The 27,242-nt window shown below is 37.5% G+C and overlaps 1 protein-coding gene across 7 annotated transcripts in view; it reads left to right on the top strand.

Annotated features, from left to right (window-relative positions):
* Positions 1–27,242, top strand: part of LOC123745836 (zinc finger and BTB domain-containing protein 24) — a 102,440-nt gene that overhangs the window by 73,863 nt on the left and 1,335 nt on the right. For 2 of the 7 annotated variants that reach the window (XM_045726893.2, XM_069317583.1), the window contains exon 6: positions 22,653–22,982. The exons of 1 other annotated variant lie outside the window; for it this stretch is intronic. In XM_045726893.2, the coding sequence (XP_045582849.1) occupies positions 22,653–22,895 (243 nt within the window). In that variant the 3' untranslated portion in view covers positions 22,896–22,982. Of the gene's footprint in view, positions 1–2,051; positions 3,639–9,022; positions 10,565–22,652; positions 22,983–27,242 lie in introns of those variants that run through there. 4 more of the 7 variants (XM_045726886.2, XM_069317576.1, XM_069317577.1 and 1 more) reach the window with 3 other exon arrangements.

Genomic DNA, 27,242 nt, shown 5'->3' with positions numbered 1-27,242 from the left:
CAGCAGTTGTGTGGTGCCCATATCTTAAGATGCACATCAACAAACTGGAAAAGGTGCAAAGACATGCAACTAAGTGGCTCCCAGAACTGAAGGTCAAGAGCTACGAGGAGAGGTTAGAGGCATTAAATACAGTATGCCAAAACTAGAAGACAGAAGAAAAAGAGGTGATATGATCATTACGTACAAAATAGTAACAGGAATTGATAAAATCGACTAGGGAAGATTTCCTGAGACCTGGAACTTCAAGAACAAGAGGTCATAGATTTAAACTAACTAAACACAGATGCCGAAGAAATATAAGAAAATTCACTTTCGCAAACAGAGTGGTAGACGGTTGGAACAAGTTAAGTGAGAAGGTGGTGGAGGCCAAAACCGTCAGTAGCTTCAAAGCGTTATATGACAAAGAGTGCTGGGAAGATGGGACACCACGAGTGTAGCTCTCATCCTGTAACTACACTTAGGTAATTACTGTACGCTGAACGAACCTTTATGATATTTTTCCTTGTTTCAAATTTGTTCATTTTTTTATTTTTCATTTTTTTTTTTTTTTTTTTTTAAGAACATGGAGCAGCCTACCTGACACACTGAACAAACCTTTTTTGACATTAGTTATTTTTTCAAAAATTTTTCATTTTTTTTTTTTTGTTTATTCTACAAATAAAATCAATGCTTTGCAACATCACGGCAGTCACCCCTTTACATCCCAGCATCATTAGCACCTTTAAAAAAAAATAGTTTATTTGCATCGTTGCAGGCGTCCAAGAATGTGCGAGAAGCAGCGGGAACGCACCATGTGGTTTTCTCGATAATCAAACGAGCACTCAGCCAATCGAGACAAATTGTTGACAATCGGCGCACTCGTTACTCAAAATGCTCGTAATTTGAGGCGCTCATCACTCGAGATTCCACGGTAGACTGCTAGTATTTATATGATGAATATTAAGTGATATTATAAATATTTATTAATAATGAACAGTAATTACAGTACCGTACACTGCAGTATAATGAGATTGTAATTATTGCACCAAGATCTGAAAACAGAGCCTTAAAATATTGATGGTCCTTATTAGAATTTAAAATACCTATCACCTTCCTTTTCATGTTGAATAAGGAATAGATTTCACACTCAAAATTATAATATGCTTTACAATAAAGCAAAAGCCATAGAACACATTAGCATCCTTGTGCACGAGCAAACTTACCTAGTGTTTACCTAGCCACCAAAGATAGAATACCACGATCTGAATAATGGACAACCGTATTAAAATTACATAATGTCCTTCAAAATTACATAAACTTGAATATTATTGCATTTATAAAAAATTTATTAAAAAACATGTAATATATAAATTCACAGACATTTTATTAGTTATGAAAAATTGTCACTTATTTTGGAAATTAACCAATGAAAGTGAGGTGACAACTTGAAATTACAGAACGTAAATTTGAGCATTTATGTAAGTATTTGAGGTAGAATTTTGTTAATTAAATGTAATTGTTCCAATTTCTATAGAACAGGAAAAATTAAAACCCATGAAAAGTTAAAGCCTAAGAGGAAGACAGGTCTTCAAATGCCATCTGCAAAGGGTTAATGGTGTTTAGGAATGCTTACAGATAACTTATGAGGTAAAGATAATTACATAGACATATGTACACTATATGAATTATGTAAATTTTTCATCTACTTTATTTGTATGCAGCATAAATTTTTAAACATTCAATTTTTTTTCTATATAAATTAAAGCAATAAGGTAATTTTTGTTCTTTCCTGAAACATAAAAACATAGAGCAGTGAATAATTTATCACTTATCATAATTCAAACTTCTGTATAGCCTTTGTATGACAATACATTAGTAAAATGGATTACCATAAACAGATTCTGCTTCATGAATCATGATTATTTATTTAAGAAACTCTGAAAGTATTATACTGTATTACAATTTATTCAATAATTCTAGATAATATAATATAGTATTAGGTCCCATCTTAAGACTTTAAGGTAAATATTGCAAGCTGTGATGACCTTAAGTAACGTAAACATTTTCAACAGGTGAAGATGAAGGGCAGCGATCATAGGACGCTCGGGGTAGGACCTGCAGGTACCGGGAAGAGTATTACCAGCACTTCCACCAAGAAGTTATATCAATGCCCTTTCTGTTCATATCAATCAAACAAAAATATAAAGAGGCACATTCGTAGTCATATTGGTGAAAAGCCACATCCATGTCCGTACTGTCCATTTCGTGCCACTCAGAGAAGCCAATTGAAAAACCATTTACGCACGCATACGGGGGAAAAACCATATTCTTGCCATTTGTGCTCTCAGCGATTTGCTCTAAGTGGTACCTTAAAAGCTCATATTATGACACACACAGGTGAAAAGCCATATGCTTGCCACCTCTGTCCACAAACATTTGCTCGGTGTGGTACTCTGAAATCTCACATTTTAACTCATACTGGTGAAAAGCCATATGCTTGTGACCACTGTGCATATCGATGTTCTCAGAAAATTGATCTGAAGAGACATGTTTCTTCTCATATTATATAAAAATTTAAGTAATTTAGATTGCATGAGCAATTATAAAAATTGTATTGCATTTGTATATGCTACTATAGTACTGTACAGTATCCTGTTTTATGAATAACTGTATTGTGTTCAGAAAAAGATTGTGAGGTAAAAAAGTGAACGGATAATTATCAGCTTTATAGCTCTGGAGATAAAATGTGCTATATGATTTCCTAAGGAAACTGTTACCCCTATTTTTAAGTTTTAAGACAAAGCAGATGTTAAAAACATTTGTTTGTGTAGGAAATATGTGCTTCAACACCATTAACAGCATACTTCTTTCAAAATATGATTCATTTACAGTATAGTCTATATTTAAAGCATATGCTACGTTTGCAATATATGGTATACTGCATCTGTCGATTTGTTGTTTTTATGGCAGTACACTGTATTTTGTATTTACAGAGTCATTGTTTACAGTACTGTACTGTATATGGTTTTATTTGCAACAATATGTGTCAAATATATATGGTATTGTATTTACACCATATGCTGTGTCTACAGTATCTCAACCCATCCTCCAAAAATGTTAGTACTTATGGCAACTATTGGTCATACATACAAAAATGGACTGTTGTACCCAAAATGTTTACATTTTGTACTTTTGGAATACTCCAAATGGCATGCCCATAAGTGGAACATTAACTGTTCAACCTAAACTTAAGCTGTCCTAGGCCTAAATATGCAATGCTAGGCCTAATACATGCCATCTTAGCTCTAATTTAATACACATATGTGTTAAACTAGGCTTAGGAAAGTATAGGAATAGTTGTTGCTGACTTTGTTATGCCCTTTATGAAATTAAAAATACAGAATATAACATTTTTGTGATGTATGTAAGATAGTATGCAAAAGATATAATACTGTATATCTTATCTGCCATGTTTGTATCGGAAAATAGTGGTGATGTTCAGTTTTACATGGGAAATATTTGTTTTAAATTTTAAGGAACAGTATCTCATCTTAAAAATAGGTTTTGTAGTTAATTTAGCAGCTCAAAAATGTGTACATAATATTGAAATTGTAAATAAATATAAAATACAAGTCATACTTAATAATGCATTCAAAAGTGATAGTGTATAACTTTTCCTGATTTAACAAGGTTGCAGTTGATATATTATGGTGGTCATGCAGTAATGAATTCTTTAAGCATGCAGTACAAAGGATAATGTGTTCTTGTCATATTTTTTTTTTAACTTGAGGCAACACAAAACAAAATTGAGAACAAACTCATTTTTCACGTAATGAGTGTTTGTAAATAAAAAATAGTACAGTCTTTAGAAAGTATATTTTTACTTTTAACAGATCCAATAACTATTATTGTATCTCTTAAAACCAATTCAAATTTCATTGGGTTATGAGTTTTGTACCTGTTTGAGTAGCTCTGTCATCTAGTTTTGTGTAATCATATTTTTATTAGTACAGGTATGGGTGCCTTTTTTTTTTATCTGCTCAGCTTTCATCTTACCTACAGAAACTTTGGCATTATTTGTTGCTTATTTATACCTTACTATACATTATTGTATAGGAAATACATAACTTAAAATTGGCAAAGAGCTTTATTGGCAAACATTCAAGTTAGTGAGTGAAATGTTTATTATATGTATAGTACAGTATTCTGTACCTTTATAACTAGTCCATTTTAATTTGATGACATTAAATATTATAGACACCCAAATGCTTGTAACTATAAAGTTAACCTCTAAATCTGCACAGGGTGCACTCCCAGGTACCACATTAACCCTTATACCGCACAATACATACATATATGATTTGACAAAAAATAATTTAACATAAGATGTTAAAACTTGCACAAACACCTTTCAATTTTTTTTGCATAATCAACTAGGCAAATGCTCCAACTTTGTCTAAATGATCACAGCATAACTTGAAAAACAAGAGATTCAAAATTAATTTTAAAATTGAATATTGAAAACTTCAGATTTTCAATTCAGAATAAAAAATATGAACTATCACCAATTGTTCATTTAATGTTATTATTCTCTCAGAATAGCATATGATCTTCATTTTCATCAAATTAGAATATAGGTTTTCAGTATAGTTTACTGTAAAAAAAATCGTCAATAGGGCATTTAAAATATGCGGTAAATTTAGACAAAAAAAAATTATAACTCCAAATGTATAAAGTTTATGAAAAATCCATTCTGAAGGAATTGTAGAACAGACAGCTCAGCACACAATACAGTATGTCAAAATAGTGAGAATCGCCAAAGTGTTAAGGAGATATACTGTAGTTAGCTATCTATTCTTAGTAAAACTCATCACTCTCAAAATTAAAACCAGTACAGTAATAGGATCGATTGAAAATTTGCCCAAAATGGGTTCTTTCATTATGATTTGTGTTTAAATTATTTTTTTAGCCCAATTAAAGTAAGACACAAACTTGTGTATTACCAAATGTTGACCATGTGAAAGTGGCTAATGCTGTAAACATCTTTCGTAACAAAGAAGTTGTAAAAGACAAATTTTCATGTATAAATCAGGGCAATGGCCAGCTTACAAATACAGGGTGGAACTTTTCTTAAACAGAAACCATTTTTGGGCCAGAAAGAATTGGTTAACAGACAAATTCTTGGTGACCAAGAATATCTTTTCCACTCAACAAATCTATCTTTATAGACCAGTTTGGCATGGCTGAAAAAACACCCAAATTTCATAGGTTCTACTGTTCTAAATTTAGTAATAAATACACACACACACACACCCCATTTAATGCTGCTTCACACAGCTGTGGCTCATTATAGTACTATTTATCTCAAATATTAAAAGAAAAGGAAAATGATTGCGGTAGTGTGGAAAGTGTTGGTGCAGAGATGAATGGGGGTGGGTGTGAAGGTGTGAGTATTGTTGTGAGTGTGTTGATGGAGAGGAAGTGTAAAGTGACTGGGAGAATATATTATATTGATAATGTTTTACAGGGTTTGTTCAGTATTAAATTGTTACTATTTATTGTATTAATATGAATATATTTTATAACATGTTGGGCTTCCCACTAAAATTGTTACAAAACCTAATATATCTTCATAAATACAGAAAATCAAATGTATGGTTTATATTTGGAAAGATTATTGTAGCCGTATGTAATGTCATTCATCATTGTCAAATCGCCCTGCCAATGGAGAGAGAGAACCATCACTGGCTGGTTGGCAGATGGACACTTAGGTGGCAGACAGACAAGAATTACAGTCCCTAGTGGTGCTGCGGTAACACACTCCCTACACCTCATGAGCGATGTGGTCTGGGTTCAAGTCCTGGCTAAGGAGGATTGACTAGGTGCCAATCGTTAGTAGTTCACCTCTGTTCACCCAGCAGCAATTGGATGTCTCATTGTTAACAAATTGGCAAGTCATATTCATATTCCAGGGAAAATTAGTTGGTAAGGCTTACTATGAGCTATGAGAAGGGAAAGCTCTCAGTCTGCTAACATCAGTCAGAAGTCATTTGTAACTGTACCCTATTGTGTAAAGAAAGAAAAATAGCTGGCAGGTGGGCAGGCACATGTAAAATAGTGGGATGGTTAGCAGACTGGCAAATGTGGATGTTGGGACTAGGCAAGGTATGGCTGGTCAGATGAATAAACAACTTTTTCACACAGCAGCTGTGTTGTGCTAGCTATTTTGAGGCAATTCTGAGGATCTGTCTTTCCATGCCCTTACAGTTTACAGTCTGATCGACTCAGTAGTTGGATGCCACTGCAGCCCCACACTTCTTTCCTTCCCATATGCACTCCTATTCCCCACATGAATTTCTATCCCCCCAGATGCCCTTCTATCCCTCCACATGCACTTCCATCTCCTCATGTGTGCTTCTATCCTCCCACTTGCACTTCTATCCCTCACATGCAATCTTATCTCACATATGCATTACTATCCTCCACATGCACTGATTTACACTCTCACTTGCACTCATTCCCATTCCCCCAAATGCACTCATTCCCATTCCCCCAAATGCACTCATTCTTATTCTCCTGACCAGGGCAGGGTGAGGATAATCAGGTACAGCAAGATAGTGGGCCAAATCAGGTTTAGACGGAAAATGACTAGGGAAATGAGAGTGTGTGACTAGACCAATGCTCACATGCCACCCTCTTGAATGGGATTAGCCCAAAGGGAGAATCTCTAGCCCCTAGGAAGAAACTAAGCAGACAATTAGAAATGAGTAGTATACAAATTTGGTACACAACTTCAGATGGCATTACAGATAAAGGGATAGAGCCACAAGAACAGATGGCAGAACTGCAGCCTCATGTCATAATATTGTTGTTGTTTTAGATTTAGCTACTCAGAACTAAAATTTCCATGTAGCAGGGGCTATGTAGCGCAGTTATGGAGACAAAACTGATGAATGTAATAGAGGCTGCAATATTCCCAGGAGGATACCAGGTAGCAAGAAACTGAAGGATAAACAGAGGGGAAGGAATAGCAACCCAACTGATACAACAACATTGGATATTTGAGGAGATATAAATTCTGGAGTTAACTAACCAGCAGGATTTCATACTGTACTAAGTATGATAACAGTTAGGACCAGGAAGATGGTGTTAGGTGTTATTTGCAACCTTAGATTATCTACAGGAAGGTCAAAAGAGGAATATATAATAAATGTAACAAAATATGCCTGAAAAGTAATAAGACAGGGTTACAACAGTGGCAAGGAGAGCCAGAGCGAAGATTCTAATACTTGAAGATTTAGACTGGTTAACAAAAGATCCTCACAGGGAAGATGAAACATGCAGAGTAAGATCTGCAAATATTACAGACAAACACTTCCTGTGGCAATATATAAAAAAAACGACAAGAGAAAGAAGATGTGATCTACCAATTATCCTAGACTTGTTGTTTACCCAAAATGAAGAGGATATAGAGAACTTAAAATATGAGGTACCACTAGAAGCCAGTGACCACTGTGTTACTATGTTTGATTACATTGAAAAACTTAGAGAGTTGGAAATGAGATAAAGAACACAAGAGAATACAGACAAGGAGACTACAGAACGGATTATCTGCTGGATGTTCAATGGGCGATTGAAATGGAAAGAAAATCAGCGAATGAGATGATGGAATTCATGACACAGAACAACAAAGAAACAATGGAACAGTTCATATCTCTCTGGAAGGAAGTGGATGAAAGAGCAGCAGACCCATGCTTCAACAGAGTGAGGAGGAAAAGAAGAAGACAAAACAGACATGAAAAAAGTATAGGGACATGGGTACAAAGATAAATGGGAGGCACTAAAGAGGACCAGAAACGAGTACACTTGATGAATCGGGAGGGCAGCAGAGCACTAGTTTGAAAATGACATTGCAGCAAAAGCAAAGAGCCAACCTAAGCTGTTGCATAACCATATTCAGAGGAAAACAACAGTATGAGAGCATGTGATTAGACCATGGGGACAGGGAAGAGAAGAACCCTTCACACCCTTCTATGTTCTTCTCTTGGAGAAGAACATAGAAGGGTGTGAAGGTTCAAAGGGTTTCAGGTCTTCTCTGTAGTGAGATAGCAGCAGGGAACCACCAACAGAATCCTCCCAGAAAACCAGCATTTAATGTAATGATGACCTCTTTTTCTGGTGGATCTGTTATTAGCTACCAATTCCTACCTTATACCCTTCTTCAATGTTGGGCTGACGAGTACAGATCAGAGGGCAGGCTGGATGGATCCTTGACCTGGGCTACCTTCTAGTGGCAGTCAACTGTATCACAGTTAGAAGTGTTTGTCCTACAATAGTGACTCATCTCATTACCTTTGAGTGCACAATTTCCTTCAAGCAGATGCTTGTTTTATTGCACTTATGCTTTCATGTGAAGGTTTTCTTCAGTTTTGGGTTCATCTCTGATCCAAAGCTCCTTTCACCTCATAACCTAGATTCTAGATTCTAGCCTGGCTCCTGGTAAGCAAGGATGGGTCTCAGGGGCATAATAATAATAATAAGACTTGGTTGGACTAAGACTTAGCTTGGGGAGCTACTGAAGACGCTCCAGAAAAGGACATTTCATTACATTCAACGATTGATTTTTTACCATGATTTGGTAATATTGAAACTAATGTCTTATATTTTTATGGAATATGCTGGTAAATTATTTAATACAAAATAGATAACATCTATTTACATAGAACTTAAAATAAAAACTATTGGAACACAATTCTGATTGAGGATTTACTATGGTTTTACGTGTGATAATAATTTACTTGCATCATTGTGTAACTGCCAAGAAAAATATTTGCAGTTGCAATTAAACCTGCCTCAAAATTTAAGAATCCACACGAAATGCATTCTACATTTTGAATATAATACAGTAATATGCTGGGAAGTAACCACTGAAATTTACTATACATGTTCCACATTAAATTTTATGAGACTGCATAGAGACCATGCAATATTTTTCACGTTTTTGTCAGGTTTTTCGACAAAGTAATTTGAGCACTTCCTACAGGTAAGGATGGCACGTGGTGATCATAGGACAAGCAGGCTAGGAGCCCCAGGAGACAGGCCTCGACTCCCTGGAATTCACATGAGAGAGAAGGCATTCTATTGCTCGTTGTGCCCTTACCAGATGTCAAATGATTCAACAAAGAGGCTTCCGTGTCCTCACATTGGCATTAAGCCGTATTCATGTCCATACTGCCCATTTCGAGCCTCCCACAGTAGCAAATTACAGTGTCACTTGCGCACTCATACTGGAGAGAAACCATATTCTTGTCATTTATGCCCTTCCCGGTTTGCAAAGAAAGGAAACCTTAAAACTCATATTCGAACTCATACAGGAGAGAAACCATATGCTTGTCCGCATTGCCAGTATTGTTGTGCTCATAAAAGTGATTTAAAAAAACACATGGTAGTTCACACCAGGTAGGCCTAACTGGTCACTAGTCATAAAATTTAATGGCAGTATCTATACAGTTCAGGAAATAAGTTTGTTCGAGAACAATATGTACTGTTTGAATATTTGTATAATAAGACTGGCCATATTTAAATTAAGCTACAGTAATACTGAAATTAAAAAATATTTGAACTAAATGTTTCTTATAAAATATGGGTCTTTTCATAACTAAAAAGAATGTAAAAGGAAAGGATAAAAAGTTTTAACTCGCCATTGTGTCATGAATATTTATGAAAGAGTGACAGTTGGAGTCCTTTATTTGTTATTACATGTTTTAAACACATAATTTTTACTAAAAAAAAAATTTTTAATGTGCCATACTATGTTGAGACTTACTTACTGTACAGTATATATATGTGCAGTGTATGTAATTACCTAAGTGTAATTACCTAAGTGCAGTTACAGGATGAGAGCTACGCTCGTTGTGTCCCGTCTTTCCAGCACTCTTTGTCATATAATGCTTTGAAACTACTGACAGTTTTGGCCTCCACCACCTTCTCATTCAACTTTTTCCAACCATCTACCACTCTGCTTGTGAAAGTGAATTTTCTTATAGTTCTTCGGCATCTTTGTTTAGTTAGTTTAAATCTATGACCTCTTGTTCTTGAAGTCCCAGGTTTCAGGAATTCTTCCCTATCAATTTTATCAATTTATGTTACTATTTTGTACATAGTGATCATATCGCCTCTATTTCTTCTATATATTCTAGTTTTGGCATGTTTAATGCCTCTAAACCTCTTCTCGTAGCCCCTGTCCTTCAGTTCTGGGAGCCACTTAGTGGCATGTCTTTGCACCTTCTCCAGTTTGTTGATGTGCTTCTTCAGATATGGGCACCATACTGTACAACTGCTGCATATTCCACTTTAATCTAACAAAAGTTGTGAACAATTTCTTTAATATTTCACCATTCATGTACAATATAAAAGCAATTCTGAAGTTAGAAAGTGTAGCATAGGCCCCTCGCACAATGTTCTTTATGTGATCCTCAGGTGATAGTTTTCTATCTAGAACCACAAATAGATCTCTTTATCAAAATTCTTCAAAGATTTCTCACATAATTTATAGGTTGTATGAGGTCTATGTTCTCCTATTCCACGTTCCATAACATGGCATTTATTTACATTAAATTCCATTTGCCAAGTAGTATTCCATATACTTATTTTGTCCAGGTCATCTTGAAGGGCATGACAATCATCTAAGTTACTGATCTTCCCTATTAGCATCATCAGCAAACATGTTCATATAATTCTGTATTCCAATTGGTAGATCGTTTATGTAGACAATGAACAATACCGGTGCAAGAACTGAAGCTTGTGATACTCCACTGGTGACATTTCTCCAGTCCGATACACTTCCTCTGATTACTGCCCTCATTTTTCTTTCAGTCAGAAAATTTTTCATCCATGTTAGAAGCTTACCTGTAACCCCTCCAATATGTTCCAGTTTCCAAAACAACCTCTTATGTGGAATGCTATCGAAAGCCTTCTTTAGGTCCAGATAGATGCAGTCAACCCAACCATCTCTTTCCTGTAAAATCTCTGTGGCTCGATCATAGAAACTGAGTAAATTCATTAAACAGGATCTTTCAGATAGAAAACCATACTGATGGTCTGATGTTCTACCTATTTAGTTTTAATTATTTTTTTCCAATATTTTGACTGTTACGCTTGTCAACGATACAAGGTCTATAATTGAGGGGTGGTCTTCCCTGCCACCAATTTTGTAGATTGGAATTATGTTGGCCTTTTTCCACACATCTACGTGCTACGACTCCTGTACACATGGATGCCTGAAATATCAGTTGAAGTGGAATGATGAGTTCGGGTGTACATTTTCTCAGAACCCATGGTGAAACTCTATCTGGGCCAACTGCTTTGTTCTTACTTAGCTCCTTGAGCATTTTTTCCACTTTTTCTCTAGACACCTCTATGTGCTTTATGTTCCTCTCTGGAATTTTTATTATATCTAGTTCCCTGAAGATTTCATTTTCTTTAAATTTGCTTCCCATTTTCAACCTCTGAATATTATCCTTCATTTGCAATTTATTGCTTATAAATTTATAGAATAAACCTGGTTCTGTTTTACATTTGTCCGCTATCCCTTTTTCAAAATTTCTTTCTGCCTCTCTCCTCACTGCCGTGTAGTTGTTTCTCGCATCTTTGTATCACTGGAATGTTTGGGGCTTTAGTCTCTTTCTATATTGATTCCAATTTTGTCTTTTGGTCTCTGGCCCTTTCACAATTTCTGTTGAATTAATCCTGTTTTCTGGTCCTGCATCTCTGTTTTGGTATAAATGTTTGTGTGCCTTCATCGTATATTTTGCAAAATTTGGCATACATCTCATTTACATCCTTGCCTAGAAACAAGTCAGTCTAATTACACTCTTTAAATTTTTTTTAAGTTCCCCATAGAGTCCTCAAAGTCAAGTTTAGTAACTGTTTCAATGTCCCAATTTTCTCCAAGATTATATCTCAAAGCATATTTTAAGTCCAACAGGACATGATCACTCTTTTCCAAGATAGGAAGGTACTGGATGTCAACTATCTCTTCTTCTTTCCCGGCGAATATTAGATCCAGTACTGGCGGAACATTCCCTTCCCTCATTCGAGTGGCCTGCTTGATGTGTTGATACATGAATGTCTCCGGAACGAGGTTCACTAATCTGCTTGTCCAAATGTCCTCCATTTTTGCTTCGTAGACCTACCAGTCTATTGCTTTAAAGTTGAAGTCCCCAGTACCAAAAATTGCCATTATCTGCTTGTACTATAAGTACAGTACTAGCAGATAATACAAATAGTTCAAATTGTACAAATAGTACAAGTACTGTACTTGTACTATTTATCAGTACTGCTTGTACTTGTATGAGTGTGATATTCTGAGATTTAATGCCTTGCTATATGTATGACATTCAGATTTATGAATGGCAATACTGTATAAATATATATATATATATATATATATATATATATATATATATATATATATATATATATATATATATATATATATATATATATATATATATATATATAAATAAACCTTGCAAGCACTCAGCTTGCCAAAATTAGAAGACAAAAATGGGGGGGATATGATCACCAAATATATATATATTTGGTGATATAATATCAGTTTTTACTTATAACACATAGTAAACATGATAAACATCAATAAACATGAGTTTTTTAATTTGTCTAATTTCATAGAAATAGATAGATAATTCTGGGGCACCCTGTATAATAATTTCAGCATAATACGGCTTGTTAAACACCAGTTGCTGATTTCCTCTATGTACTGTAATTATCTAATTGTAGTTGCAGGAGAAAGAGCTAAGTTTTGGTGTCCTTTCTTCCATATACTCTTTATTACAGAAAGATTTATAGCATCCAATAGTGGTGGCACATGCCTCTCTTGCAGGTTATTCCACCTATTTACCACTCTGTTTTCAAATGCATCTTTAGCAGTTTTTACAACACCTTTGTTTCTGCAGCTTGTACCACTGGCTACTCATTCACAAAGGTGTGGGCCTCAAGGAATCATCATTATCAATTTTGTTGAATTCCATAATATTTTTATATTTGGTGATCATATCCCTCCCTTTTTTGTCTTCTAATTTTGGCAAGCTGAGTGCTTGCAATTGTTCCATATAACTTAAATTTCAGTTCTGGAAGACATTTAGTTTTCATAGTGTTGAACCTTTTCAAACTTTAGAGGGGAATCGATCAGTGATGTTCATAATGTCATGTAGTAAGAAGTTCATAGAGCTATGAATCCCTTGTAGACAAATCGTTGATCTAGACGATAAACATAAGGGCTGCTAGAATTGAGCCCTATGAAATCCCACTAGTGACAGCCTTCCAGGCTGAGAAATTGCTCCTGATTAACACTCACATCTGGCATGCGTTGAAAAAGTACAGCATCCATAACTAGGAATTTTCCTATCACTTCTCCAATGTGCTCCAACTTCCAAAGTAATCTCTTATGTGGGATTGTATCATATGCCTTGGCCAGAAAAGTACAGTTTGCCCAGCAATCTCTGTCCTGCAGAATTTTTATAACTTGTAGAAACTTAGCAAAATTTGAAGTGCAAGATCAACCAACCAAGAAACCAAACTGTTTTGTTTGTAAAGACATTGTGACTCTTAAGAAATTCTACCCATTTTGTTTTATTCGCCTTAACAGAGACATGGCCACAGAGCTGGTCAGTGAAATGTTTATAATTTGATCAATTTTCTTCATTACTGTTCTTATAAATGGATAAATGAACAATATTTACCATCATCTTGATATCAGCCAGCTTGCCTGTTTGCAAATATTTTTTAATAATCCATAAAGGATATCTAAGTACTGTACATGAACATACTCCTGCAAAAACCCAAGGCAAAACACTATCCAGTTCAACTGCTTTGTTCATAACCAACTCCTGGAGCAATTTCAACACACCACCTCTAGACTCATTTAAAAACTCATTGTTATGCTTTAAAACTTATGGAGCAGATAGTGCTGTGAATTCTTTACCCCTGGACAAACACAATTTGAAGCCATTCAATGTGTCAAGCACATTTCATCTTGTGTATACAGTACAATATTTGAAACGGACATCTACTCTCTGTCTCTTAAATTTTGCCTTTCACATGCAATTTGCTCCTATTAAATTTATTGAAAAGGCCTGGGTTTGTCTTACATTTGTCCACATAATTTTTGTAAAAATAATATTCTGTTGTCTGACCATGTAGTGGTTTCAGGGCCTGTGTGTAGGTGCAAAAATGATTGAGTTTGGTCCAGTTATTAATTTTAGATACAAAGTTAACCCATGGACTCTGGTGAAACAATCCTTCTTATCACGTCTGTCACATTTTAAACTGGAGAAAGATTGGGTACCCCTCATATTTGATTGCACTGAATTTCTCATACAGCTTATTTACATCCTCTCCTGACAGCAAAGTATCCTAAGCAAAGCCAATAAAGAACTTGCATAAGTCGCTATAACATCTTTGCTTGGTGTTACTCATATCAAAAGCTTTATTTATAAATGGTTGTACATTTATAATTGGAAAAGGTTTACATAAAAATTTCAATACATTAATTACATATCACAATAACACATAGTAGAGCACATAGACATTGTCCTTATTATAATCAGAAACTTTATTTTTAACAATATATACAAATCATCACAATAATGACTGGACTAAACAAATGTACAGCAATTTAAATTAAACTTACATATTTGGTATAAAGTTAATGGCATTTAGCTTACAAATTGAAAGGTGATATATACAGTGGGGCCTCGACTTACGATGGTAATCTGTTCCCAGAGACGGATCGTAAGTCAAAGCGATTTTTCGCATTAGAAATAGAGAGAATTAAATTAATCCGTTCCCCACCCTCCAAAATATTAACTTACAAATACATTTTATACTGAATACAATTTTTTTTTTCTAACTACAATACAGTACTGGAACATGTGTTTATCTTACCTCTATGGAGGACTCTTGATGGTGTATGGAAGATGGTGATGAGGGGGGAGGAAAAGAGGTGTTATTGTTTGGAAGGGGAATCTCTTTCCATTATCACATCAGGCAGTGATGAGTTCTCTGGGGTACTCTCTCTCTCCTTCATTTTGCCTGCATACCACTAGGACCTGGTTGTGGTTCACTGCTTGTTTGTCTCATTACAAATCTTTCCATGGAGATTTATTTTTCCCTTCGTTTTAACATTTGTCTGTAGTGATGCATCACAGTGTCATTGAATAGGTTAAGGCAACGGCCTACTGCAGCTTGATTTGGGTGAGTCGTTTCAGCAAAGGTTTGCAGTTCTTCCCATGCTGTACACATTTTCTTAATTGTTGAGGAAGGGACATTCTGTACTGGCACATCCTCCCCTGAAGAAATTTCCTCAGCTGTCTCTTCTTGCTGATCCTTTTGAAGGGCTTGGAGTTCTTTGGTGGTCAGTTCTTCGTTGTGTTCTTCCACCAACTCCTCCACATCAGCACCATCCAACTCTAAGCCCAGTTGCTGGCCCAGAGAAACAATTTCCTCAACAAGAGGCACTTCAGGTTCAGACTCAAACCCCCTCAAAGTCTCGTTCTGCAACACATTCAGACCACAATTTTCTCCAGCCAGAGATCATGGTTCTTACAGTCACTTCTTGCCAGGCTTTGTCTATGAGTTTTAAAGCACGACAAATGTTAAAATGGTTTTCCAGAACTCTCTGAGGGTGAGGTTTGTAGCATCTGTCACTTCGACACATCTCCGGAAAAGGGCCCTTTCATAAAGTTTCTTAAAATTGGCAATGATTTTCTGGTCCATAGGCCATAGGTAGAGGAGTGGTGTTGGGAGGAAGGAACTTTATTGTAACAAAACTAAATTCCTCCACCAATGAATCCTCCAAGCCTGGAGGATGGGTAGGAGCATTGTCGAGGAGAAGCAGGGCCTTGAGTGGCAAACTGTTCTCCTGCAAATATATTTTGATGGCAGGGCACACCACTTCATTAACCCACTCTGTAAAAAATTGTCTAGTCACCCATGCCTTAGCATTAGCCTTCAACATCACACACATTTTGTGTTTCTTCACATTACAGTATATTTTTTGAAAACCCTTGGATTTTCGGAATGATACACAAGCAAGGGTTTAGTTTTCAACTCGCCACTCGCATTACCACACAACACAAGAGTAAACCGATATTTCATAGGCTTGTGTCCGGGCAATGCTTTTTCCTCCTTGGTAATGTATGTTTTCTTCGGCAATCTTTTCCAGAATTATATTATATACCATTATATACATCTCTCATTCTTAATTTGTATTTCCTAAGAATTAAGTTTATATTTCTGAAAAAGTAGGAGTAGTCATTGATAAGTGCATGCCTGAAAAAATAGAGTTGATTGAATTTGCTGGATGGGCAATTAATTCCTTTCGGACAAAATGATATCATTCTTTTGTGAATTATACTTCTTCAAGTGTGGGTGTGGCCACATTGACATTAGCTTATTACATTGACTATTAATTACCTTTGACCAGATATCAAGATGACCAAATTCACTCATGATGACATTTGTTCTGACCTTCAGGTCTCCAATAGGATCAGAAAATTTACAAGTGGACCCTTTGAGGTTACCTTACCTTGACCTTGAGGTGCTTCTGGGGCTTAGCGTCCCCGCGGCCCGGTCGTCGACCAGGCCTCCTGGTTGCCGGACTGATCAACCAGGCTGTTGGACGCGGCTGCTCGCAGCCTGACGTACGAGTCACAGCCTGGTTGATCAGGTATCCTTTGGAGGTGCTTATCCAGTTCTCTCTTGAACACTGTGAGGGGTCGGCCAGTTATGCCCCTTATGTGTAGTGGAATATAATATGCCCCAGATACTTATTAGACAGCTTTACTGGAATCTCTCTGCCTCGTCATTTTAGTTTGGGATCTTGATAAAATGAGTCCGACAAGTTTAAAGCCACTAAAGCACATTGTGGATGCCTGTGACTGAGTGGACAGTGCTTGGGACTCGTAATTCTAGGGTCCGGATTCGATCCCCGACGATGGCAGAAAACAAATGAGCAGAGTTTCTTTCACCCTGATGCCCCTGTTACATAGCAGTAAATAGGTATCTGGGAGTTAGACAGCTGTTATAGGCTGTCTAATTGAATGACATAGCACAAAAATTGAGGTGAGAAAGCTGAAAAGAGAATAAACATTGGAGTGGTGAGCTCTCGGGCTACCTTGTACAGTAGTGCGTGACAGGTCTAAAGTACTGTATAGGAAAGTGAGACTTATATGTTCTTATAAGCAAATATTAATTTACAGCATTATATTGGAAACAATTTGATACCATACACACAGAAATCACAATAGCATGATATATAAAATGAATAAATCCACAAGGGCCATGACGAGGGTTTGAATTTATGTCCAGGGTGATCTCTGACGCGCCTTAATCAACTGTGCAACGACATGGAAAAGAATTTTGTGTCTCGGAGAGACTGCGGGATCTGCATGTGAGCAGTAGCAAACCCGGTTGCAATTCTTTTCCATGTCACGGCACAGTCAATTAAGGCATGTCTGAGATCATCCTAGATGTAAGTTTGAACCCTCATCATGGCTCTTGTGGATTTATTTATTAATTTGATACCAAATTGAATGACGTAACACGAAAAGTGAGGTCAGAAAGCTGGAAAAAGGGTATAAACATTTGTGTGTGGTGGTGAGTTCACGCACAACACTCGGGCGACCTTGAGGTACATGGCAGGTCACCCGCCAGACCAGCAATAGTGTTAAAGATCCATCGACCAATGTTGTCAGTAATTCTTTTTGTGCACATTTTGTGTGCAACAACACCATGGTCACCTTTATCTTTTGCAAAATCTGTGTATATTACATCAGCGTTCTGCTTGTCTTTTATGACATTCAAGGCCATGTCATAGTGATCTAGCAGTTGTGAAAGACAGAGGTGATCTGTCCTGAACCCGTGTTGCCCAGAGTTATGTAGACAAGGTGATTCCATGTGTTTGTAATCATCTTAGCACTCTTTGAAAGATTTTCATGATGTGTGATGTTAAAGCTATTGCTTTATAATTTTTTGCATTTGCTTTACTACCTCCTTTGTGAAGTGATGCAGTCTCCACTGTTTTAAGTATATTGAGGATAATGCCAGTATCTAAGCATTGTTTTGTAATGTGTTTTGTGTTGTATGTGTTTTGTAATCATCTTAGCACTTTTTTAAAGATTTTCATGATTTGTGATGTTAAAACTATTGGTCTATATTTTTTTGCATTTTACTTTACTACCTCCTTTGTGAAGTGGTGCAGTCTCCACTATTTTAAGTATGTTGAGGATAATGCCAGTATCTAGGCTCCATCTCTTAAGGATGTTTAGGGTCTGTGATAGTGGTTTTCTGGGGGGGGGGGAGCCCCATCAGCTTCCCAAAGCTATCCAGGCTGATATGGATATATTAGCTTTCTGGCATCAAAGTACATGGAGTTCTTGCCTACTGGGGACTACGAGCCAGAACCTGGCCCCCTCAGAGAGGCATGAGGAGAAACTCCCTAATGTTTGGTAGTCTATGTGTTTCTAGTGTTTCTATGTCTGCCATCGGCTGGGTCTGGCACCCAGAAAGGTAGGTGCTCTAAAACCAACCCCTATTCTGGTGAAAATATTGCTACTGAAAGCCAAATGAGTGGACAGAACTCCCCAAACAAAAATTAGCAAATGAGCATGACGTCATCATGTTGCCGCGCTGCTGTCTGCGCAACCCCTCTATTCCCAGGAGGGGGAACGGGGAGCCCCAGACCCTCACGCCGGCGATCCACCTTTCAGTTCTTGGCTGACGTGTTACTGGCAGGTCATATGCCTCTGGCTCTTGCTTTAGTCTAAGTTTCTGTGCCTTGTGGCATGGTCTGTCTCTACAGGTGGGGTGCATCATGTGATGTGTCCAGTTGCAGCTCTCCACTGTTATTTGTGCGCCATGGCTTCGGTGGCCAGGAATGCGCTTTGGGTTGACCCAGTTTCCCTTCTTCAGTGTTCCCAGGCTTGGGTCTCCCAGGTCGGCCGCAGGGTTATTAAGTCTAACCAGCCTGTGTTCTATCCCTGTGCCCACAACGTTCATAAGTTTGCTGCTTTGGCTTCCGTCTTTGGCAACATGTCTTGAGTTGACATTTGGGTACGGGGTTTTTGGAGGTCGAACAGGGTCCTGGCCACTCGCTACCTTGTCAGTGCCCCTGGACCTGGTAGGGCCTGTGTTGCATTGGGTCGGTGGTTGCAGCCAGTTGTTGCAACTTTGTTTTGAAGAGTGAGGATTGACCGCTGCCTGGGCAAATCTCTGTTTTTTCCTTGTCGTTGGGTAGTTAGCTCTGGGGAGTCAACGGGGCTCCCCCCAGAAAACCAGTGTTGAATGTAATAAAACACCATTTTCTGGGTGAGTCACAGAGGTTCCCCAGCATCCCTCCCTCCCTCCAGTCTGCAGTGTTTTTCGCTTGTTTTGACATCCAGCCTAAGAACTGAAGAGTGGATCGCCGTTGCGAGGGTCTGGGGCTTCCCCTTCCCTCTCCTGGGGAGAAGGGGGGGGGGTTGCGCAGACAGCTGTGTGGCAACATGATGACGTCATGTTCGTTTTGCTAATTTTCGTTTGGGAAGTTTTGTCTATTCGTTCAGCTTTCGATAGCAATATTTTCACCACAATAAGGGTTTGTTTTGGGGTGCCTACTTTTCTGGGTGCCAGACCCGGTCAATGGCAGACATAAAATGGTCCCAATCACAGGGGTTTCTATAGGCCTTTGCTCCTCGTGCCTCTCTGAGGGGGCCAGATTCTGGCTCTAGGCAAGAACTCCATGCACATTGACTGATGCCAGAAAGCTAATATATCCATATCAGCCTAGATAACTCTGGAGAGCCTCCGGGACTCACCCAGAAATTGGTGTTTCATTACATTCAATGTTGGTTTTTTGCAATTCTTGATGAATATAGAATTCCAGGAGTCTGAACCTGGTGTAGAGTGCATGGACATGCTGTCTATGGCTACTTCAAAGTCCATATATCCACCTGATATGCATTCTATGTCTGCATAGAATTCTATGCATTCTATGCATCCAGCATTCTATGTCTGCCATTGACCGGGTCTGGCATCCAGAAAAGAAGGCGCCCCAAAACAAACCCCTATTGTGGTGAAAATATTGCTACCAAAAGCTGAACGAATGGACAAAACTTCGATGGTAGTGTCACAGTCAAAGAATTCATTTGGATCATTGATTTTCATTGTGTTCAGGGATTCACTGATAATAGAATCATACTGTAGCCTCAGTATTTCTAATTTTTGTGATGTCATCTGTGAAAGTTTCATTACTCTTGTGCAACGGCCCAATGCTAGATGTGGTTTTTGTTCTAGATTTTGCTCAGGAGAAAAAGTATTTTGGATTCCTTTCTATTTCATTTAAGGCTCTTTTCTCTCTTTGCCTCTCCTAAATTTTATATGATTCTTGCAACTTTAGCTCGATTATTTCTGGTTCTCTACATAGCTTTCTTTGCTGTTCTTGGGTTTGAGTGGAGTATTTGAGAAGTTCTGAGATTTGTTTTCTTCACCTTTAGAGGGAATGCTGTTCTCATTCCAGTTTGCATCTTTCTCTCTTTCTCCTTAGTGGAATGTGACTTGCACATATATCTACTGCTAATGTGCATATTTTCTCAAAAAAATGGTTTAAGTTTGCATTATCTAGCTTCTTTCCTAGTATATTTCAGCGAGATCTTGGTTTATTTGTTCCCAGTTAAGGATTTTGCAAAATTATTGTTTGTAAATAAAAATCTAGAGTGTTTATTTTTTTTTGTCAGTTCTGCTACAGTATTTGCAATTTTAAAACGAATCTGTCTCACATCTGTAACAGGTCATCTGTGCATGACTTCTTACTTAAACTGCTTCTTGGGATTCTCTCTGGTATTACTGTATTTGCCAAATTTTTCCATTTTAGATGCTGTAAGTTGAAATCACCAAGCAAGGTGATGTTCGGGGCAGGGTTTGTGAGATTTTGTAAGCAGCATTCTATTTATGTAAGTTGGTATTTAAACTGCTGATGATTTGCATCTGGTGATTTATATACAAGGACAATCACCACATTTAGAATTTCTATTTGAATTATCAACACTTCCACCATATAATTTGTAGTATGTAGCAGTTCTGTGCAGATGAGTGTCTTGTGATGTACAGGCTAACGTCACCCTGTAGCCTATGTTTTCTATCACATCTGAAAAGATTAAATTCTGGTATCCATATATTACTGTCATAATAGTCCTTTGTGTGAGTTTCGGGTAAAGCTGCAAACATTGCATTTGCCTCATTTGGGAGAACAGTAATTAAGTGGACTTCAGGCTCTTCTCTGGAGACAGGCATTCTGTTTCTTTGGCACTAATGGGCAGTTTATTGATTTGCACCATTCTTCTTCTCTGGCGAAGAATGAGTTAATGGGCTTCCGGAGGTGTTCTTTGTGATTGATGCTTGGTTGATTTGGCCAGGGGTGCATCATGTCTTATGGTGACTCTTTGCTGCTACCTATGTGCATGGGTTCTGCCTCAGTGGATGCCTTGTTGGTTGATCCCATTTCTTTGGTTCCTTGTTTCAAGACTCACAGTTCTCAGGTTGTCCACAGTGTCATTAAGTCTAGCCAGCCTGTTGTCTACCTTTGGATCCATGATGTTCACAAATAAGTGGTTTTGGCTGCCATCTTCTCCAATGTGTCCTGGGTTAATATTCAGGCTTGGAAGTTTTGATGTTCTAACAGGGTTCTAGCAGCATGGTATTTAGTCACTGTTCCTGGTCCCAGTCAGTCGAGCACTGCTCTGGGCTCTCTCTTGGCCTAGGTTCTCTTCTTCATCTTAGTGTCTGCCACCTCTCCTCCACCCTGGTAAGTCCTATTTTTGTTCTTTGTGGTTAGCTTCAGAGAGTCACTAGGGTGCTTCCTCCAGAAATCCACCACTGAATGTAATAAATGTATCTTTTTGGATAAGCCCCTAGTGACACCCTCGTATTCCCCCTCCCTCCAGGTTGATCGTGGGTTGTTCATCAGTTCCAGAACTGAGATGAGGAATTAACTAAAGGCTGGGGCTGGGGCTAGACTTCCTGGTAGTGATAATCAGTACTAACAAGTTTTGAACTGGTGTGAGTGAATCTCTTGTTCTGTGTGATTTGTTTGCAAAGTTGTTTGGTGGTTTTAAGCTTTGGTTTCTGTGAACCCTCGAGTTGTCTGTGAAGCTCTGCTGACCTTTTGAAGTTTTTTTCCAATGAGGTGGTAGATTGTCATTTGCTCTCATTGCCTCTGTGAGGGGAGGCCAGGTTCTGGCTCTGGTAGGCCAAACAGAACTTCCACAACTTAGGTAGCTTTTTAGTATGAAGCAATCTAAGCAAGATAACTCCAGGGAGCCCCTGGAACTCTTCCAGAATGAGGCATTTCAATACATTCAATGCTTTTTTTTCTACTATGAACTTTATTCTCTTGCACTCACCATCATCAAACTCAATTGCAATCTTTGGCAGTTTCTGAACACTTACAATAGCATTATTTCTTTGTGAACTCTTGCACAGTATAACCTTTTCCTCAACTGATATATCGTACTGTAATGCACCCATGACTGTTAAAATCATAAAAACTACATTTAAGCATTACAGCAGATGTAGATTAAATACTCTTTGACCCTGATTACCATGGTTTTCTACAGATGTTGCTGGAGAGTGCCGTCGAGGTGCCTGTTGGGAGAGGACTCATGGCAAGTGGGAACACTGTAGCAGGGAACAGGTGTTACCAATGCCATCACTGTTCTTACACCACTGGCAGGAGATATGACCTCAAAAGACATATGCGTACTCACACAGGAGAGAAACCTTGGTCCTGTCCACATTGTAATCATCAGTTTGCTTTGAAACACAATTTAAAGAGTCATCTTCGTACCCATAAATGGTAGACAAGACAGCATTATTAAGATAAAAATTATCCAGGCTCAGGAATATATCACAGAAATGCTAGCAATTAGACATTTATGTGTAACCTTTTCTGAGTTTTATTTTCCTTATATGTTTCTTACGGGTTAATCATACTTTGATATAGAACAAGAAAAAATAAATTTATTCTGCAGTGCATACGTATCAGTAATAACGGGAAAGTAAGAGTTAGCTCTTTATGCCCCACCTGCTAGTCATTTATACCTGATGCACTAATTACCTATCTCAGAATTAGCATTTATCAAAAAAATTCTTAAAGTTGTGCATGGAATTGGCTTCAACAACCTCTTCCTTCAATGCTGAAGGAATTCCTTCAATTGCTGACCATGCATACAGGAAATGAAAACCCCCCCTTACCTCTCTTCGATTCAATTGCATGTCCAGCTTTCATCAATGTCCCCTTGTCCTACCTCTTTTTACTTTAAATAGGCTTCCTTTTTTCACTTTGTCTATTTCCTCTCAAAATGTTGTACGCATGAGTAACATTTGTTACTCAAATGTTACTCACATGGTCCCAGCATGATGAAGTGATTTGATGAAATACCTGTGCCCAAAAAGGTCCCCGAGTGTTGTCAGGAATTGGGTTAAAGATCATACGACTTCCAGTTCTTCTAAACAGTCAGTGTGGCCTAGTTGTTAAAATACTGGACACGCTAAGGTGCATGGAGCCCTGGCTGTCTGGGTTCAAATCCTTCAGGGGTGTGGAGTTGTCTGTTATTTATTTATATATAATATAATATAATATAAAAGGGGTACCAATTCTGGTGCAATTGTAGGGACCCGTAGCCTCAAAGAAGGGAACACAGGGCATTTAGAGAAAAACTTGCCATTTAACTCTGAATACGTATGAATATTCACTTCTACCACCCCCTTTTTTTTGCACTTTATTATACAAGGTTATACAGTTATATATCTGATTGTTTACAAAAGTGAAAATTAAGAAGAAATTAAGGGAAATTTGTTTACTAGAGGCTATAGATTTCTTCGAACTCCTCCGACGCCGGGCAGAAACCAAGGATGCAACGGGCATTCCCCCTCTGGATTGCCACACTGAGGTGCTAGAAGAGTAAACTTGCCACTCTAGGGTACCTTGTAGCGTCAATGAGCCTGGAATCAAAATCCTGAAGAAACCTCCTTGCACTCGCTCCCCATGGACCAAGGGTCTCAGATCCTATTGGAATGAAGTTGTACCAGTGATCAATTTCCCTGTACTGTACTTGGTTGACTTGTCTCTTCTGTGTGTGTCGCCGCAGCTCATGTTTAGCCAAGAGAGAGGGTGATGTATGTGGCTGCCAGGGTGGATATGCAAGTATAGTCCCACGCCAATTGTCTGCCATTTTTCCAATGGTGCAGTGTGATTCCATCTGGTATATATATATATATTTTTATGTGGATATATATATATATATATATATATATATATATATATATATATATATATATATATATATATTATATATATATATATATATATATATATATATATATATATATATATATATATATATATATATATATATATATATCCACATAAAAATATATATATATATAATATACACACACACACATACATACATACATATACAGTGGGCCCTCGATTTACAATGGCAATACGTTCCCAGAGACGTATCGTAAGTCAAAATATTGTAAGTCGAAGCGATTTTTCCCATAAGAAATAAAGGGAATTGAATTAATCTGTTCCCCACCCTCTAAAATATTAACTTGCAAATAAATTTTATACTGAATACAATTTTTTTCTCTAACTACAATACACTACATATGTTAATCTTACCTTTATGGAGGACTCTTGATGGCGTGTGGAGGAGGGAGGAGGAGAGGTGTTACTGTTTGAGTCCCATTCCATTACAGGTATAACATCAGGCAGTGATGACTTTTCTGGGATACACTCTCTGGCATATTTTGCCTGCATACCACTAGGACCTGCTTGTGGCTCACTGCTAGCTTTTCTTACTAAGAATCTGTCTAAAGACACTTTTTTTTCCTACATTTTAACACTTGTCTGTAGTAAGACATCACATTGTCGTTTAAAGGTCAATGCAATGGCCTGCTACAGCTTTATCTGGGTGAGTTTTTTCAACAAAACTTTGCAGTTCTTCCCATACTTCACACATTTTCCTAATGAGGAAGGTACATCCTCTACTGCCTCTACTCACAACTATTTTCTTAGGTTGAACCTTACCACTGACTTTCTTGGAACCCATTGCCTGATATATAATAATCAGTTTTATGTTCAAAAGCAAAAAATCACCACAAAAACGGAATTTCTTATAGGCGTGATCATCACTAAGCGGGCAGCTCTAGGAAACTGAGGCAGGTCGGCCTGCGTGACCGGGAACCATATATATGTCGTACCTAGTAGCCAGAATGCACTTCTTGGCCTACTATGCAAGGCCTGATTTGCCTAGTAGGCCGAGTGATTTTCTTTATTTTCAATAAATTGTTTCAAATTGGTTTATTTGAAATATTATTAATACATCATACTAGGCACATCAATTATTGACTTGATTATGTTAGTTTATGTTAAGAGAGGTTAGGTTAGGTTCGGTCATATATCTACGTTAGTTTTATCTCAAATTAAATAATGTGAACTCATACATAATGAAATAGGTAGCTTTATCATTTCGTAAGAAAAATATATAAATTCAGGAAAACTTGGCTTATTAGGCAAATTGGACCTTGCATAGTAGGCCGAGTACTGCGTTCTGGCTACTAGGTACAACATTATATATATATATATGTCGTACCTAGTAGCCAGAACGCACTTCTCAGCCTACTATGCAAGGCCTGATTTGCCTAATAAGCCAAGTTTTCATGAATTAATTGTTTTTCGACTACCTAACCTAACCTAACTTTTTCGGCTACCTAACCTAACCTAACCTATAAAGATAGGTTAGGTTAGGTAGGGTTGGTTAGGTTCGGTCAGATTTCTACGTTAATTTTAACTCCAATAAAAAAAAATTTACCTCATACATAATGAAATGGGTAGCTTCATCATTTCATAATAAAAAAAATTGAAAAAATATATAAATTCAGGAAAACTTAACTTATTAGGCAAATCGGGCCTTGCATAGTAGGCCAAGAAGTGCATTCTGGCTACTAGGTACGACATATATATATATATATATATATATATATATATATATATATATATATATATATGATGCAAATAGTGCAACAATGATCACTAAAACACTGATCTAAGTATGCGGAAAAACCACGTGTGATAAATAGAGAATGCTTAATGCGTTTTCGGCTAATTCGCCTTCATCACAGCAAAATATAATGAAGGTTCTATTCTTCATTCTATTTTGCTCTGATAAAGGTGAATTAGCCAAAAATGCATTAAGCACTCTCTATTTTTCACATGTGGTTTTTCTGCATATATGTATTAGAGTCTTGCAGATGATGAGTCATAATAACGTGACTGAAAAATGTTGATCAAACCACACACTAAAAATTTAAGAGACGAGGACGTTTCGGTCCATCCTGGACCATTATCAAGGCAATTATCAACTCTGTCGACATTGATAATGGTCCAGGATGGACCGAAACATTGTCGTCTCTTCCATTACTAGTGTATGGTTTGGTCAATATTAGGATTTTCTCGATACATTGTGTCAAGTATTTCATCCTTCACGAGTGATTTTTAAACTATGAGACTCATCATTGACTGGGAGATGGAGGAACCTTCGTTATCCATGTTAGTTCACTTGAAATTCAGCCTAGCTGCCCCCATGGGAAATGCTCGAAATTTTGTTTCAAGATGGCAAATACTCAACAGAGGCCTCGGGCTTCCATATACAGTACTACCCAGGTTACCGAGTGCATATTATGAATCTTAAGATATACCAACAAGTACCATATGGTCTTTGGCAAACCTTCTGTCAATGGTCTTATGGTGGTATTTAAAGTGCAGGGGTTAAATATCTGGAATATGTTATTGGTAGAAAGAGGTGGAAGTATCAAAGTAAGCATAAGTAAGTAATCAAAGCTGAGAGTTGAGACAGCCACGGAAGGAAAATGGCTCGTGCAATGAAAGCTTTGGTACAGAAACTCAAAACAGGAATAGATGCAATCAGAAGTCTACATGGACTTCACTATGTAGACAAGAATTTACAAGTCTTGTGTGAAGTTAACAGACAATGGTGTTGTATGAACATTCAAGAAGAGAGTTATAGCAGTATAAATGAAAGTTCTGAGAATCACGTGAGGTGTTTGGAGAATAAATAGATACAGACTTAAAATACCAGAGAGATATAATGTGTAAAAAGTCATTAAACCACAAGATT

Source organism: Procambarus clarkii, chromosome 88 (assembly GCF_040958095.1).
Source record: "Procambarus clarkii isolate CNS0578487 chromosome 88, FALCON_Pclarkii_2.0, whole genome shotgun sequence".
Taxonomy (NCBI): domain Eukaryota; kingdom Metazoa; phylum Arthropoda; class Malacostraca; order Decapoda; family Cambaridae; genus Procambarus; species Procambarus clarkii.
The sequence above is the reverse complement of the archived record's forward strand: the minus strand, read 5'-3'. Positions and strand labels throughout refer to the sequence as shown.